General features: G+C 37.5%; 1 protein-coding gene across 2 annotated transcripts in view; it reads left to right on the top strand.

Annotated features, from left to right (window-relative positions):
* Window positions 1-1,128: 1,128 nt before the first annotated feature.
* Window positions 1,129-18,880, top strand: part of gys2 (glycogen synthase 2) — an 18,998-nt gene continuing 1,246 nt past the window's right edge. For both annotated transcript variants that reach the window (XR_013816513.1, XM_079817217.1), the window contains exons 1-16: window positions 1,129-1,784; window positions 2,930-3,111; window positions 3,639-3,830; window positions 4,007-4,192; window positions 6,914-7,058; window positions 7,146-7,263; window positions 7,543-7,663; window positions 8,252-8,358; window positions 9,987-10,046; window positions 10,387-10,465; window positions 13,849-13,962; window positions 14,268-14,394; window positions 16,526-16,621; window positions 16,710-16,873; window positions 17,018-17,098; window positions 18,474-18,880. The exon at window positions 18,474-18,880 is cut by the window's right edge. Coding sequence is in view for 1 of the 2 variants with exons in the window: in XM_079817217.1 (XP_079673343.1) it covers window positions 1,664-1,784; window positions 2,930-3,111; window positions 3,639-3,830; window positions 4,007-4,192; window positions 6,914-7,058; window positions 7,146-7,263; window positions 7,543-7,663; window positions 8,252-8,358; window positions 9,987-10,046; window positions 10,387-10,465; window positions 13,849-13,962; window positions 14,268-14,394; window positions 16,526-16,621; window positions 16,710-16,873; window positions 17,018-17,098; window positions 18,474-18,683 (2,103 nt within the window). In the remaining variant the exon portion in view is untranslated. The remainder of the gene's footprint in view (window positions 1,785-2,929; window positions 3,112-3,638; window positions 3,831-4,006; window positions 4,193-6,913; window positions 7,059-7,145; window positions 7,264-7,542; window positions 7,664-8,251; window positions 8,359-9,986; window positions 10,047-10,386; window positions 10,466-13,848; window positions 13,963-14,267; window positions 14,395-16,525; window positions 16,622-16,709; window positions 16,874-17,017; window positions 17,099-18,473) is intronic.

Raw genomic sequence — 18,880 nt, 5'->3', positions numbered from 1 at the left:
ACGCCTACCTTTACATGCACATGAACTTTAATGGCATCCCATTTTTAATCCATAGGGTTAAATATGGAGTTGGCCCACCCTTTGCAGCTGTAACAGCTTCAGCTCTTCTGGGAAGGCTTTCCACAAGGTTTAGGAGTGTATTTATGGGAATTTTTGACCATTCTTCTACAAGCGCATTTGTGAGGTCAGGCACTGATGTTGGACGAGAAGGCCTGGCTCGCAGTCTCCGCTCTAATTCATCCCATCGGGTTGAGGTCAGGACTCTGTGCAGGCCAGTCAAGTTCCTCCACACCAAACTCGCTCATCCATGTCTTTATGGACTTTGCTTTGTGCACTGGTGTGCAGTCATGTTGGAACAGGAAAGGACCATCTCCAAACTGTTCCCCACAAAATTGGGAGCTTGAAATTGTCCAAAATGTCTTAGTGTGAGGAAGCATTAAGAGTTCCTTTCACTGGAACTAAAGCTGGGGCCACACTAAAAGATTTTTAAACTCTTATAAGATTTTCAGAATGTGAGAGACCACAAACATAACAATAAGAAATCATAGATGTAACCATTTTGTTCCTCTAGTGTGTGGAGTGCCGCGTTGTGACCAGGAAAGCACACCACACACAAACAGATTCCATTCACAAATAACAGAGTCCTGCATGTGAACACGGGAAATCTCGCAAAATCTCTCGTTTGGAGGTCTGTAGCTATTGACTCTGCAGAAAGTTGGCGTCTTCTGCGCACTGTGCGCCTCAGCATGCGCTGACCCCATTCTGTGATTTTTACACTTTGTGGCTGAGTTGCTGTTGTTCCAAATTGCTTCCACTTTATTATAATACCACTAACAGTTGACCGTGGAATAATTAGTAGTGAGGAATCTATCACGGTACCATCTATCTATCTATCTATCTATCTATCTATCTATCTATCTATCTATCTATCTATCTATCTATCTATCTATCTATCTATCTATCTATCTATCTATCTATCTATCTATCTATCTATCTATCTATCTATCTATCTATCTATCTATCTATCTATTTGTGCATGAACTTTAATGTATACTGTTTATTCCAACAAACTCTGGACTCTTGAAAGCGCATTTTCTCCATAAAACAAAATAGCAAATATTGTTCAGCAGTTAGTTAAACGTCAAACGCGCGTAGACGTGCGTCATAACTTGTGTTTACTTTTTACCCCCTCTGTTGTTTTGTTTTGTTTTGAATAAAGGCCTACTGACTGACGTCGGGGAAAAAACATACATTCAAATAAGCTATTTGTTTCACAGAAGTAGGCTATTAGATGGACTTAAAGATGAATATAGCAGTTGTCTATGGGTGCGTGTGCACGTGTCGTCCAGGTCGCCCAGAGTTCGCGCGCAGCGGCCAAAATATTTCGCCTTGATGTCTATGGACTTCAGACACGAGATCACAATGTGCACATGCAGATTTTTTTAGACTTCACTAAAGGTTAGAGGAAGAGACCGAACAACAAGTGTCGACCTCCAGGCGCTCCATTACCTAAAAGAGAACCAGAACTTGGCGACTGGCTGTTTAGGTGGTTTTAGGTTTTTTGTTTTTACCACCACATAATTGTAAATCTCCCCATTGCATTTCTTTTGCATTTTCAAATCCAGTTACCGGATAAAAAAAACGATTTATAAGAGTTTGTGAGATGCGACTGTCCAGATCTTTGTCAATAACCTCATTAAGTGGACTTCCACAATGGGAAGAGGAGAGTCTACCTGTGGAAGATCTCCTGCTCTTTGAGGTCGCGTGGGAAGTAACTAATAAGGGTAAGAACCTACGATATTGTTTGTAATATTTTCACTGTGATTTTTTTTTTTTGCAATTTCGTTTAATTTTAGTGTGTATTTCAAATTAAGCAATTTTGTCAAAATTATGCTAAATGTATGAAAAAAATATTTTCATGGTATGTGATACTTAAAATGCCAGGTAGGCTATGAGATTACTCTTTTCCAGGCAAATATGTAAGCCATTTTATTACATTTCATTTGATGGTCCCTTTAAAAATTCTGTGTAACCTTACACCTACATGTCAACTATCTCTCATTAGAATAGTAGACTATTTAGGATTAGTAGAAAAAGTTGGCATGTACTTATACTCAGTTGAATGTCTATTGTGTGAGAATCAAAATAAAGTGTTAGCAGATATTGAGCAGATACTCTACTAATAGGCCTAATGAGAGTTAGTTGACATGTCTAGTTGCAAAATTACTTATAGTCAACAGAATGTCTAAAGGGGACTATCAGAATAAAGTGTTACCCCATAAATAATATCTAATGTAATTTGTTCATGATGGTTCAGAAGGGAAAAAACAAAACAAACGTACAATTTACCTGTGACACATGTATGTCCATAGACCACAAATTAAAAACGTTTCTAAAATTCAATTAGGCCACAAGTACTCAAAGCTGAAAAATAACCTCATAGCCTCACTTTACAATGGTCAAAATCTTGTTTGCGTTATCTCATTACCAAGCACACATGCTTTTTAAAATGTATTGCAAGCTTAGCAAGAAAGTAGTTGTGTGTTTGGCCCCTGAAAGTGCACACATTTGACCTCAAGACTGTTCGCCCCATTATCAGGAGACTTGAAAATAGTTCAACAAGACAGAGCTGCCATTTAGTAAATGCATGCGTGCAGCAATCCTACACTCTTGTATCAGTGTAGCTGGTTAAACATTAAGCTCCAGATCAATAACCAGATTTTGAGACCTAATTCTGTTTTGTATGGATCGTTTTAGAACAGGGAGTTTCAATCTTTTAAATCCAAATGTGAACATTCTCATGCAAGGGACACCATCCTGAAATGTACAAATGATCCCTTTAAGTTTTATTTTGAACACTGTTCTTATTTTGTTCATTTTCTCATTCATAAATGTTTTAATCCCTACACAACTATGTGTCTATCTCCAGTGGGGGGTATATATACTGTTATTCAGACTAAAGCAAAGATCACAGTGGACGAATGGGGTGAGAACTACTTTATGATGGGACCCTACTATGAACACAACTTCAAGACCCAGGTGGAGAAATGTGAACCTCCAAGCCAAGCCATCAAAGCCGCCATGGATTCCTTGACTAACAATGGTTGTCAGGTATTGCATATACAGTTGTTGGTGTCATATCATGTCCACATCACACACATAGGCCCTGGACAGGTTTATTGTGGGTTTAGTTATTTGTATCAGATGATAGTATTAAAGTAGACAGGAAATAAAGCGGCTTTTAAATGTATTCAACAGCGTATCTTGGGTATAAAAAGGATTTGTGGCTGTGTTCATTTTCTGTGTCTCATTCTGACCAGAAGATGATGCTAGAGGATCCCTGTAAGGGGATGTTTTGAGAGAAAGAGCACCAGCAAAGGCACTATGAAATTATTTTAGTGTATTTTATTTAATACATTCTTTTGTTCCATGCCCTGAATGTGTGTGTGTGTATGTGTTACACACGTTATATATACATTTAGGCTAAAATTACTAATATATATATATATATATATATATATATATATATATATATATATATATATATATATATATATATATATATATATATATATATATATATAATACAAAAAAAAACCACAAACATGAACATACAAAATGTCTTCCTCTATATGCAGGTTCACTTTGGCCGCTGGTTGATTGAGGGCAGTCCATATGTCATCCTCTTTGATATTGGGGCAGCTGCCTGGAACCTTGACCGCTGGAAGGGGGATCTGTGGAACGCATGCAGCATCGGGCTGCCTTATCACGACAGAGAGGCCAACGACTCGCTCATCTTTGGTTCTCTTGTGGCCTGGTTCTTCAAGGAGGTAAACTTTACTCTAAAAACCATCTGAGTGTGCCTGCCTGGATTTTTAGCTGTAGTTTTCCAGTCTATCCGAGCTGGAATATGAATCGATTCAGTGCGTAAACTTTTCAAGGTTTGATGTAGACATTGGGATTAATCTGCTCTGATTATATTAAACCTGTCTGTCTCCTTCTGCAGTTAACAGACCAACTTCAGGACAAGCTCAACGTAATCGCTCATTTCCACGAATGGCAGGCTGGGACAGGACTTGTACTGAGCCGCTCCCGCAAGATTCCCTTGGCAACCATTTTTACCACGCATGCCACACTACTGGGGCGGTACTTGTGCGCTGGTAATGCGGACTTCTACAACAATCTGGACAAGGTGAGGATATGTTTCACACTGTACAGCAGTGGTTCTCAACCTTTTTGAAGTCACTGTCACTGTCCAACACATTATTCGAAAGCCCCCAACATAATAAAATATTGCATTATAATATATATGCATGTCGATATACACTACTGGTCAAAAGTTTGTAATAATTAATCAGCATATTAGAATGATTTCTGAAGGATCATGTGACACTGAAGACTGGAGTAGTGATGCTGAGCTCAGCGTTGCCATCACAGGAATAAATAACATTTTAAAATATAATAGTTAATTTAAAATGTAATAATATTTCACAATATATTTTTTACTGTATTTTTGAAAAAAAAAAAAAAATGCAGCCTTGGTGAGCATAAGAGACATCTTTCAAAAACATTCTTAACAATACAAAAAAAAACTTTATTATTCCAAACATTTGTCCCATAGTGTAGGGAGATTAAATAGCCACAATTAATTTGTCATTTTCAGGAACTGTATGCTCTTCAGTACAAACAATTAATTTGATATTTTGAGCATATTAAGTTAGATAACTATAAAATAATATTTGTGTTAATAACAATGTTAATATATTTATAATAATGATGATATTTTATATTATATTGTCACATTGCAAATTACATATACACCAGGGATGGATTAAGGTCTACTCAGGCCCTGGCTCAGAAATTTCTAAAGATTCAAGTAGATTTATTGGCATGGTAAAAAGGCTTTACATTGTCAAGCCCAAGGCATTGACAGGGCTCTGTCCAATTGTGTTGAGCTTTGTCAAATTTACATGCAACAATGGGCAGTGAATAAGGCAGTGATTGACAGCGCTCTGATCTAATGCCGTTGGGCATTGTCAGATTGACCGTTCCTGTTCCTGACAAGCGCCAGTTTAGAAAAGGAGCATTGGTGACCGGTGTTGTGCTGAATTCGGACCCCCGGCAGATTATTACCCCCTTGAGTCTCCAGTATAGGTAGGTGTTGGATTAGGTGTTGGGGTGGGGTTAGGATTAGGCAAAATTCGGTGTGTTGTGAGTTTACAGCATATGGACGTAGTGTCCATGATGTCACAGAGGCGGGACATGGGTGAAGCTATCCATCTGTCACTCAAAGTGGCCACGCCCTTAATTATGCAGGACTTTAAAGCTTTATATAATGTAAAAGAATGAGTTATAAAAAAATTCACCCCCTCACAGTTGTGATGAAGGGCAAAATTAGTTGTATAGACCAAAACCACAATTTGTACCAGACTCTAAACATGTTTTTATTCTGCTGTAAAGTTGGGCATTTTAACATGGGGCTCAATGAGATTCTGCTCCCTTCTGGAGCCTGTCCCTAGTGGCCAGTCGATGAATTGCAGTTTAAGTCACTTCCATAATGGCTTCAAGAGAAACTGAAGGGAGGTTGCTGCTTGGTTTACAGCTGAAACTGACACAGGGAGGTGTGATGTAACATTAATTCGTCATGCGTGCTGTGCACTCATCAATTGCCTATTTTACAACATCCATACAGTAACACTAGTAATTACTAATGCAGAAATTAATCAGAAAATATTTGCAAAAACCGTTAAACAGAGGCCCCCTGATCACATAGGCCCCTAGGCTACAGCCTAGTTTCACCTATGCGTTAATCCACCCCTGACACACACACACACACTATCGAAAGTCTCTTTAGTCTCATTTATTTGATAAAAAATACAGTAGAAACAGTAATATTGCGAAATATTATTACAATTTCAAATAATTGTTTTCTATTGTAATATATTTTAAAATGTAATATATTCCTGTGATGTCAAAGCTGAATTTTCAGCATGACCATATTATACTTCAGAAATCATTCTAATATGCTGATTTGCTTTTCTTATTATTATCACTGTTGAAAACATTTGTGCTGTTTATATATTTATTTATTTTTCGTGAAAACTGTGACAGTTTCCTCAGGATTCTTTGATGAATAGAAAGTTCAAAAGAACAGCAGGTATTTGAAATAGAAATCTTTTGTAACATCATAAATGTCTTTACTCTCATTTTTGATCAATTTAATGCATTCTTGCTGAATATAAGTGTTAATTTCTTTCAAAAGAAAATCTTACTGACCCTGAACTTGTGACCGGTAGTGTGTATATTCTGTACCTTATCCTTGTAACACAGTGTCAGAAACATTTTAGTGAACCACATTAAACACGTACATGTAAACGGGCATCATCATTCAGAATACACATCAATACACAAAATCTTAACATTTTTACAAAATATTACAATTAAAAACAAACTCTACGTCCCACACATTTTTCTACTATTTAAAGTGTACCCCACAGAAATCAATCAAGTTAGTTGGTGTAGTAGCAAACACTTATTAGAGGTGGAACTGAGCAAGTGAGATTCAGTGATAATTGGGCCTGGTGTAGTGAGCATAAAGGTCATCATGCCTGAAGGTTGCAGGGGTTGACAGAAGAATAATTGACAGCATCTTATGATTTACCGACTGATGCTATCGCCTATTGGCCCCAGAGAGACTTCCTTCACCTGCTGATGGGGGGAAGCTCTGAATTAAAAAAATATTAATATGCCATGTTTTTTATGAAAAATGGTTGATTCAGACTCCTTATTCTAACTACATCAGGATTGTGACTAAAAGTTTTTTTATTATGAAAATAATATCTGTAAATTCTCAATTAAGTAGAGTTTGCAAAAACTGTTAATTTAATCTTGTTTTATTTTCTATTTCATGCAGTTTAACGTAGACCAAGAGGCAGGAAATAGGCAAATCTACCATCGATACTGTTTGGAGAGGGCTGCTGTACACTGCGCACATGTCTTCACCACCGTGTCCCAGATTACAGCTGTGGAAGCCAGTCATATGCTCCATAGACAGCCAGGTATTACAAAGCCCCTCGTCTGCCCTGTAATTAGCTTCTGAATACATGATGTTGAAAATGCCATATTTGAATGCACGGCCCTTGCAGATGTCGTCACCCCAAACGGCCTGAATATTAGGAAGTTCTCAGCCATGCATGAGTTCCAGAACCTGCACTCCATGAACAAATCCAAGATCCAGGAGTTTGTAAGAGGTCACTTCTATGGGTTAGTGTTTTCATGTTTTATGGGGATATTCCATAGACATAATGATTTTTATACTGTACAAAATGTAGATTCGATCCCTTAACCTTACCCCTAAACCTACCCATCACAGAAAACTTTCTGCATTTTTATATTTTCAAAAAACATCACTTAGTATGATGTATAAACTGTTTTCCAAACTGTTTTCCTCCACAAGCACAAGGAAAACACACATGTAAAATAAATGATCACTTTTTTAAATGTAAAATATCACCTTTTTTAAATGTCTCTTTTCATTGGCAGCCATCTGGACTTCAATCTGGAAAAGACCCTGTTCTTTTTCATCGCAGGACGATATGAGTTTTCTAATAAAGGAGCAGACCTGTTCCTCGAATCTCTGTCCAGATTAAACTACTTGCTAAGGGTATGAACAGTCACTGCTGTACTTATACAACTAGTTTCTGTCAGGACCACTATCGTTCGTCAAAGATGATTGGTTGACTATTAGCATACAGTTTGAATTGGCGCCCCGTATGGTTCTGTTCTGGGCAAGAACTACCTGTGCATCCGTGCAGCCTAGCATGGATAAGAGCAGGGAGAGCAGCAATAACCCCCCTTAGGGTCAACAGAACAGAACCAACATAATGTATTGCAGATATAATTAATGTCGATATTAAATGTACAGTCTGGAATTTAGTCTGATTCAAGGGGAATCAGAATACCAAATCCTGACTGGACGAGAGGAGGAGCTGGGGATGGAGGAGGGTAAATGAGCGATAGCTGCTGATAATACTGGAGGAGCTTATATATGTATGCTGTGATAAGATGTCGTATTCCAATAGGTAGACGTGATCAGCTGACAGTCAGCTGATGCGAGCTTGACTAACGTGACCTGCCAGAACTGACGCTATGCTTGATTTCTTAATAAAAAATACAATTTGATCTATTTTAAGCATACAGTCAAAGCAAAAGATGTTCATTATTGATTGCATGTTTGTTTTATGGCTAATAGGTTCATAAGAGTGATGTTACAGTGGTTGTGTTCTTTATCATGCCTGCCAAAACCAACAACTTCAATGTGGAGTCTCTTAAAGGACAGGCTGTACGCAAGCAAATGTGGTGCGTAACTGCTCGAGTATAACCTTTGCCATGAACTCTTTCCCCGCCAAACGTAATTTTCTGTTATTTGTGAGAAAACGCTTCCCTGCTAAACACTTAATTTTCTGTGTTTCCACTATTATACATTAGGGGGGCGCTATTACGCATCTTCTAAATGAGTACAGAATCTCCTGATCAAAACACAGGGGAGGAAGATGCAAAAACAAGCGATCGTATGCAAGCAGATGCATATGTAAAATAACGTGATCATCAACATTAAACATCATATAAATCATAACTGCCTAATGTTACTGAATGAAATGTCGACCCAGGACGAGCTCGAGGACTGTGCAAGCATTAGGGGTGTTGATGGACTCGATCTACTCCATCTGTGTTTGATCATCGTTCTGAATCTGATCTGAATGTAGTCTTTGACAAAAACGCGATTTTCTCAGCTTTTTGTTCAAAATGTTGCTTTTTTTATGAAACTTACCAATATTTAAGTGTTGATAAAAAAGGAATGCATGAAGCTTTTTTTGTTTAAAAGCAGAGGGTCTGCTCTTTCTTTTGATATATTGCATGCTCAGATATTCATACAACAAAATATTCTATGGGACTTATAAAATGTTTGTGAAAATGATCAAAAACCCTAGCGGTGGCTGGCAACTTTTTTAAAAAACGCTGGCTGGGAAAGAGTTAATAATTTTTAACACGTACACACACATATATATACCCTTTATTCTTACTACTGTGTGTCATTACCTGGGTGATCCACGATTTTTTTGTTTTATGATGGTTGTTCTTGAGTCCCTTGTTTGTCCCGAGCAGTTAAACTGACCAATGTTCTTCAGAAAAATTCCTTCAAGTCCTGCAAATTCTTAAATTTTACAGCATCTTTTGCATATTTGAACCCTTTCCAGCTGTGACTGTATGATTTTTAGATCCATCTTTTCTCACTGAGGACAATTGAGGGACTCAAACACAACTATTAACACAACGGGAAACATGTATGTATCCGAAGGGCAGTACTAAATGAAAACAATATATATATTTAAACAAAATAATTTGGACATCTTCAACCTGTTCAAATTTATATACAATGTTTTTAAATGTCATTATTATTCATACATTTAATGTCAAACTAATAACATTGTTTTCCTTATAAAGTTACCAGGTGACACTTTACAATAAGTTTACATTTGTTAACATTAGTAACTGCATTAGTTAACATGAACTAACAGTGGAACAATGTATTTATTAAATCAATTTACTACTACATTATTAAAAAGTTGTATCTGTTATTATTATTTAATGGACCTGAGCTAACATTAAATAACAATGAATAGTTACTAACAAAATTAACAAAGATGAATAAATACTGTAACAAATGCATTGCTCATTGTTATATGATGTTAATGCATTAACTACTTTTTTTATTTTACTAATGGGCAGAGAGTTAAATTTAGATCTTGCTAGTCTTTATTTCTCGTAGCTCATAACACTAGTATAGTAGAGCCCTGATGCTGGATCAGATTTCCCACTAGCTATACTAATCATATTTATTAAGCAATAAAAAAGGAAATGGCTCTTCTTTTCAGATGGCTTTAGTGTGCAAGACTTTTCCAATTTATCTTTCGTCTGTCTCTCAGGGACACAGCTCAGTCGGTGAAGGAGAAGTTTGGCAAAAAGCTTTACGAGAGCTTGTTAAGGTTGGTGATTTCCACTCTCTGTAAACCCTCCGTCAGTCCTGACAAGGCTCAAAATTGATGTGACAGTAAAAGTTGTCAGTATGTGATGATGAAGAGTGAGTATGAACATCTGATGTTATAAACTGGAGTGTCTGCGTAACCTTCAAGTGTTGATATTTCACAGTTTTTACGAAGTGTTGATGAGAGTACACTGCACTTCCTCTGGGAGTTGTCAGATTATAGGATATTTATAATGACATTTTGTGATGTCAATAGGTCATTTCCCATGTGTGATCATGGAGCAAGATAGTGTGTGTGTGTTTGTAGGATCTCATCTAATGAAGCTCTCCTGTGTTCACAGGGGTGAGATCCCAGACATGAGCAACATCCTGGACAGAGATGATTTCACAATCATGAAGAGGGCCATTTATGCAACACAGGTCAGACAAAATGTTACACAATTCTTACAACACAAGAGGCCACATTGAAAAATAACTAAATTAATCCTTTAACCATTTTAATGTGCTTTCAATGTATCAGTGTATGATATTACTAAAACATTCTGGTTAGGGGTTTTTAATTATGGTTTAACGCTCACTCTTTATCTAGTGAATATGGATGGATGGATGGATGGATGGATGGATTCATATTATTTATAGATATTAATTATAACTATTATATAGTTTTTAAAGTTGATTAATAGAATTGATATTAATAGAATTATGTATTGAAAAGAAGAATGAAATATGAAATTAAAATAAAATATATGATTTGTCTTTAATTATGGTTCAATGCTCACTCTGCATATAGTCAACACAGTATATTTTATCGATTTATAAAATCGATTAATCGCATCCAAAATAAAAATTTGTGTTTGCATAATATTTGTGTGTACTGTGTATAATTATTATGTGTATATAAATACACACACATGCATCATTTGTATATCAAAATATATATAGATACACTCACCTAAAGGATTATTAGGAACACCTGTTCAATTTCTCATTAATGCAATTATCTAATCAACCAATCACATGGCAGTTGCTTCAATGCATTTAGGGGTGTGGTCCTGGTCAAGACAATCTCCTGAACTCCAAACTGAATGTCAGAATGGGAAAGAAAGGTGATTTAAGCAATTTTGAGCGTGGCATGTTTGTTGGTGCCAGACGGGCCGGTCTGAGTATTTCACAATCTGCTCAGTTACTGGGATTTTCACGCACAACCATTTCTAGGGTTTACAAAGAATGGTGTGAAAAGGGAGAAACATCCAGTATGCGGCAGTCCTGTGGGTGAAAATGCCTTGTTGATGCTAGAGGTCAGAGGAGAATGGGCCGACTGATTCAAGCTGATAGAAGAGCAACTTTGACTGAAATAACCACTTGTTACAACCGAGGCATGCAGCAAAGCATTTGTGAAGCCACAACACACACAACCTTGAGGCGGATGGGCTACAACAGCAGAAGACCCCACCGGGCACCACTCATCTCCACTACAAATAGGAAAAAGAGGCTACAATTAGCACAAGCTCACCAAAATTGATTTCTGTTGAGACATTCAGATGGTAGAGTCAGAATTTGGCGTAAACAGAATGAGAACATGGATCCATCATGCCTTGTTACCACTGTGCAGGCTGGTGGTGGTGGTGTAATGGTGTGGGGGATGTTTTCTTGGCACACTTTAGGCCCCTTAGTGCCAATTGGGCATCGTTTAAATGCAACGGCCTACCTGAGCATTGTTTCTGACCATGTCCATCCCTTTATGACCACCATGTACCCATCCTCTGATGGCTACTTCCAGCAGGATAATGCACCATGTCACAAAGCTTGAATCATTTCAAATTGGTTTCTTGAACATGACAATGAGTTCACTGTACTAAAATGGCCCCCACAGTCACCAGATCTCAACCCAATAGAGCATCTTTGGGATGTGGTGGAACGGGAGCTTCGTGCCCTGGATGTGCATCCCACAAATCTCCATCAACTGCAAGATGCTATCCTATCAATATGGGCCAACATTTCTAAAGAATGCTTTCAGCACCTTGTTGAATCAATGCCACGTAGAATTAAGGCAGTTCTGAAGGCGAAAGCGGGTCAAACACAGTATTAGTATGGTGTTCCTAATAATCCTTTAGGTGAGTGTATATATAAATATAATATATATACAGTATATACATACAAATATGTCTTATATACGTGTGTGTGTGTGTGTGTGTGTGTGTGTGTGTGTATATATATATATATATATATATATATATATATATATCGCAATGGATAAATATAGGAAGACAGATCATATTTCAGTTTTTTCCCCCATTTCATATTTCTTGCATTTTCAATACACAATTCTATTAGATCTAGATTTTCTGACTTTAAAAACTATATCAAAATTATAATCTATGTAATATTTATAGATATTTTTTAGTATTTATAGATATACTATAAAATATATCGATTTATAGATATACTAAAGAATATGTTAATATGTCTTCCTATATTTAGCTATTTTTACAGATTTAAAACTACATTTAAAAGCTACTCCTATATATTTAAACTGTTCAAAGACTTTATTTTAAATACAATTAAAAATATGTATAAATATATATATTTTTAAAAATTAAGTTGCATTTAGAATTGATTGGTTACATTTGATTGCATTTTTAAAGTAATTAAATCAAAAGTTTTAAATGTCTTTATTCGTCACATTCTTATTTTTAAATGTATACATTGATATAGGTTTTTTTTTTGTAACGATCACTAAATGACAGTTATGCATGTCAGCCAATCTCTTACTTTGAGACATTTTCATGTCTCTTGCATTACAACATGCTCTCTTCTCACATGCTAAAATAATTTCAACTCTAATCACCATTTCATGTGCATTTATTTATTTGATAAGTAGCCATGAAACAAGGATAATATACAGTCAGCTGGTCATTATCACAAAATAAACTCTTTCAGGATGATACTCTACATTACCCTTGTGTATTAAACTTAACACTATCAAGTTTTGATTTAATGTATTGTGTAAAAATCTAATCTAATGAATATTTCCTTCTTTTGAGGACAAACTATAATATGGGTCTAAAGATGGACGTCTCTAAACTAATGAGTAAATGTTTTCAGAAGGGTTTTCATTCATTCTCTCCTGCATCCGGTTTGTATGAATGGGCTTTAATCAAAGGTCAGGCTGAGGTTATAGTGAATATCGACATACTAAGCCTCTGTAAATCTGTGGAGGAATCCCCTGCATCATTCTACTGGATTACTGGCGGAGCGGTTGTGTTACAGAGCTCAGTGACGTATTTAACCTGACTGTCTGCGGTCGATAGATTGAATGTGTTACTGAGATTTATTCTGCAGCTTCTTAATGGCAGTGTTATGAGCAGAACGTCAATATACAGCCACTCCGGTTAGATTTATTTGGGTATCAATATTTCGGGGAGCTACTGAAGGAAAGATATTGATCTGTTAGTGTAGCTGTTTGTTTATAAAGAAGTAATGAGAGTAAAAAATGAGCCTAATGTTTCTGGAGAGTTAAAGTCCATTCACTCTTTTCCTATAAGTGACTCAGTCTCTGGAATTTAATAGCAAGAATAATGTATATTAGAAACCATTGAAATGGTGCAGATAAAAACAGCAGAGGCAGCCAATTTTGATTTTTTTTTTAATCTTAAATGGAGTTTCTAAACTTTGATCCTCATGATTTTTATCAAGGCTGCTTATGGATCGCTGATTTTATTTATTTATTTGTTTACCTTTCATACACTTCCATTGACAAATACACTCACCCACAGTTACGTTCATGTCTTTGTCCTTCATAGAGACACTCTCTCCCTCCAATAACGACTCACAACATGCTGGATGACTCCACAGACCCCATCCTGAGCAACATCCGCCGAATCGGCCTCTTCAATGGACGCAATGACAGAGTGAAGGTGTGCAGTTCACTATGTCTGACCCCAGTAGATTTTTAAGTCATGCATGGCAGAATTCATATAAAACATTTTTTGACATGTATGCAAGCATAAAAGCACAACTGTATCACTGCATGCTTCAGTTTTATCTACTGACCCCAGGTCATACTTATAGTTAAGCCCTGAATGTCCATGTAGAAGGCCAGGTTGTCTTGAGTTCATGTTAAGTGCATCACACGATGCATTAAAGACGTGTTGTATTGATTGATTGTGGTAAATCTTTATAAAAATGTGTGTATGAACGGTCTAAATGTATTAATTGTCAGATTGTCTTCCATCCGGAGTTCCTGTCCTCCACCAGTCCCCTGCTGCCCATGGACTATGAGGAGTTTGTGCGCGGCTGCCATCTGGGAGTGTTTCCATCATACTATGAACCATGGGGCTACACGCCAGGTTTCACGCCAACGCTTTTTAGCACCTTTTCACATCTTTGATTCTGTCACAATCTTGCATTCAGCATTGTTTTCACTCAACTAAATATTGACATTAGAGTTTGAGCTTGATTTTATACATTAATATGGCTCAAATCAAGAGAAAAAGTTGCATTTTATATATCCACCTTTTTCCTGAACGCGGACATTTCACCTAACTAAAGCCGAAAACATACTTCGTTTTTTTACGCGAGCGCATGCCCACAGTCGAAGGCACAGCCTTGCAAAGTACACTTCTTTTGACTCGTACCCGTACACAGGTGTTCCGAATGCCGCCAACGTGGGCATCCTAAAGTGATCGCGCTTAGGGCATCAAAAAGGCCAGCGGTGGGACTGATGCTCAGTTTTGAGCAATCTCTTGCCATGAGTTTACCATAAAAAAAAAGAGATGGACGATGCCCCTTCACTATCTTCCATTGTAGAAAGGTGAAGCCGCCAATGTCCGAATATGGCGTTGACATCTTGCGCTAATTTGGGAGCTGTGTCTGCGCAGTAATGAACTCAGAGCCCGAGTCTGCGCAGTATTACACGTGAAGTGGAGCCGCGATATCAAAACCCCTTCCACAATCCCACAGTTTCTATTAGTACTGTTTTACTGCAGAACAACTCATGTTGGTGTGAAATAAACAGTTATGGAAATGTAGAAATTAAAGCTAAAGCTCAAATCTCCTCCCCAAAATCCCGGAAAAAGTCAGTTGGTGCCTCAGTGACAACTTCGCTCAGAGAAGCTGTCAATCATGACTTCACACCCCTGTTTTTATAGCATCAAATAACTAATTAAAACCAAACTTATTTAAAAAAAAAAACACTTGAACTTACATTAGCGTGATTAAAAACTACCTAAAATGACAGAAGCCAACTTTGGAAAAAAATGTTTTGAAGTTTTCAACAGAGAATCTGCCTTCAAGGAAGTTAACGCTTGTTAATGGAGAGTGGCCAGACTCTCTGTATAAATGAAATGTACGAGAGTCTGGTAGGACCAGGCTACGATCGCTGCGCTTTGGCTTCACTTTTCAGGACCTGTGCGGCATGCTTGGTTACAATCCATGTAAATACTGCAAAAAAGATGTGTGTATACAAACCTGCAACCTGCGCGTACAAAGTATGAAGTATACTTTGGCCTTTGGCTCCATAGTGCCATCACTTTACAGTGTCGCAATAACCGTCTTTTCTCAGTACCTCACCCGTCAAAGTGTAATGAGTGCTTAGATGATGAAGTGGCCCGAGGTTAGCTACACAGAAAACAAATGGCCGCTCATATTCTACATACAGCTCCAGATCGGGGTGAAGTTCGCACACATATAGGGTACAACAGGGCTAAAGGCGCCCGGGGGAAAAGGTGCCTTTGATTTTATTTTCCTCTAAACCACTAGATGGCACAAAAACACTTTCCAAAATGTACTTGGAAATTTGTCTGATCCTTGACGCCATGGATATACATAATAAAGGCTAGATGTCTCGTCCGCGCTGCTGGCCAATGGAGGTCGACGTCCGCACCTGGCGGCCATCTTGTCACAGTCAGCTCACTCAATCGTAACATTGTGTTTTAATGGTGCATGTACTTTTTAAATAACCATAACTTGCAAAATGTTCTACTGATTTTCAAACTGTTTGGTTTGTTATAAACGTCAGAGGTGTAGTTATGACACTACATACTTATGAATAATTATTCATAATTTGTTCAAGCATCCAGAATTATAGCCACGTTAATAACGTTTGCCAAACCATTTGTAAATCCGTCAAGATTTCAGCGAGATAAGAGTATTTGTGTTCGTGCAGATCACTCACCTTACATCAGGTACCACAGAGCCCGCCAGAAAGCTTGCCTGTGACAAGATGGCCGCCGGTTAGAGACTCTGCCGTAAGATATCTAGCCTTAATTATGTATATCTATGCTTGACGCAATCACAGGCAGCAGCGCAAGTTGATTATGCAGTAATTTGACCTAATATTTGATGCAGATGGTAAATATCATGTCCAACTTAGAGATAATCACCATATTTATAATATATAAAAATATTTCTTTCCCACTTTGATAAACATGTATTGAACTAAATGACTCTTGTTGATCATCTCCAATCTGATGTGTTCAGGTGAGTGTACTATAATGGGAATTCCCAGCGTAACCACCAATCTATCAGGGTTTGGCTGCTTCATGGAGGAACATGTCTCCGACCCGTCTGAATATGGTGAGTGAATCATTAATCGAGTCGCTGCTTTCCAAAACTATTTGCACAGCTTCATTATTTATTTATTTTGACTAAATCACTGTTGTAGGAATCTACATCGTGGATCGGCGATTCCGTTCTGCAGACGAGTCTTGTAACCAGCTGACTCAGTTCATGTTCTCATTCTGCCAAAAGTCACGCAGACAGCGAATAATCCAACGCAACCGAACGGAGAGACTCTCTGACCTGCTGGACTGGCGATACCTCGGACGGGTGAGTATCTTCTCAGCTCACGCTCTGAGCACTCTTTATTTCATTGGTTAATATAGTTTAAAAGGAGATTGGTTGGTTTGCAGCCGATATAAGGCATGTTTTCTTTAGTAAATGACATGCGGTGTCCTGTGTTTCTCTGCTCAGTTTTACATGCAAGCCAGGCATCTGGCCCTCAGCAGATCCTTCCCTGCTAAATTCAAAATGGAGCATCTCAACCTCCCACCGGTGAGCCCTGCTAATACTCACACTCTCTCAGATGCACATTAATGCTCTAGCACTGACAATGAGAACACAGTGCTGTACTACTTGTAAGCTGTGTTTGCTTAGTTTATATAAACCTAAAGGTCAAGGACATTTTATACACCACCATTTGAAAGTTTGGGGTCAGTATTTTAATGAAATTAATACTTCTATTAATTTCAAACTGATCAAAATTTACTTTTGATAATGACTTTTACATTGCAACAGAAATGCTGTTCTTTCGAACTTTCTATTCATCAAAGAATCATGAAAACAAAAAAATAATTACGCATCTAATGCAAAAATAATTGGCAGCATACTTTGATAATAATACAAATTTCTTCTTGAGCAGCAAATCAGCATATTAGAATGATTTCTGATGGATCATGTGACACTGAAGACTGGAGTAATGTTGCTAAAAATTGAGCATTGATCACATGAATAAATTATATTTTACAATATATTAAAATAGACAACAGTTATTTTTATTTGAAATAATATTTCATTATATTATTGTTTTTTACTGTATTTTTGATAAATGCAGCCTGGGTTAGCATACCAGATTTCTTTAAAAGAAACATTCCAAAATCTTACAGACGAATTATGTTTAGCAACAAAATAAAAAAACCTAAAATATTTTTCACATTTTGTGAACATTTTTCTGTCCCCTCTGATTAAAAAAAAACTTTTTAGGTGCCCTATACAGAGTCCCTAATATATGACATTTGCAGGAAAAATAGATCTTTAGATTTGTGCATGTTTCATGTTTGAAGTTTCTTGTGCATGTCAAAGGCTCGGATGCAGTGTACTTCAGCCATCAGGGATTTGACTGTGTGTGTGTGTGGTGGGGCAAAGTGAAAAAAAGTCTTATGTAAGAAATAACCTTCCTTCCAAAAATCACTCATATACATCTTTTCGCTCAAAGATACGCATATATGGCATTATCCATGGACATCATTAAATCATTATCACAGGTTAATGCTGATGAGGAGCAAAAACTTCATATTGACTTTCAGCTCATTTCTCTGCTCTCAAAATCCGAGTGTTATTGAATGTACTGTATGACGTCTAACACTCCTGAGTGATGAGGATGCACCGCAGTTGAGCTTCGTTCTTGAGTTTAATTGACAGGATAACATTTACCTGCTCATGAAAAGGACTTGATTCCCATTCGAGCTCACTCACAGTTCTACACATATGCTTTACAAAGACACACACACACACAGAGGAAATTAAAGTGAGACCGATAAATCTGGCATATGTATGAAATCAATAAGTCTCTAATGTAATTATGACTCATTTTGAATCACTCGTTTACCATTAAATCAGTAAGAGTGACTGAACCGTTTTGTTTGCACAGACACAAGGTTTCCGTTACCCCCGACCCTCCTCCGTCCCTCCATCGCCGTCGGCTTCCGTCCACTCCACCCCTCACCACAGCGATGAGGAAGATGACGACACCTATGACGAAGACGAGGAGGCCGAGAGGGACAGGCAGAACATCAAGGCACCTTTCACTCTGGGTGCAGAGCCTGATGAGGGTAAGCAACCGCTGGAAAATGGGAATTAAGATCCGCACCCTCCTGCTACCCTCTGAGAATGTGCTACAGCTTTTAAATGGATTATTGATATCACCAAAGTATGAACAAGAAGATATCTTTAACATACAGTGGTGTCCAAAAGTCTGAGATCATGGGCTACACTTCAGTTTAAGGTGTCTTTGTTACAGTGTAATATAGTGTACATTAAAATACTGAGTAATATTAG

This window comes from Gobio gobio, assembly GCF_949357685.1.
Source record: "Gobio gobio genome assembly, chromosome: 5".
NCBI classification, from domain to species: domain Eukaryota; kingdom Metazoa; phylum Chordata; class Actinopteri; order Cypriniformes; family Gobionidae; genus Gobio; species Gobio gobio.
Note: the sequence above shows the minus strand (reverse complement) of the source record. Positions and strands in the feature narration are given on the sequence as shown.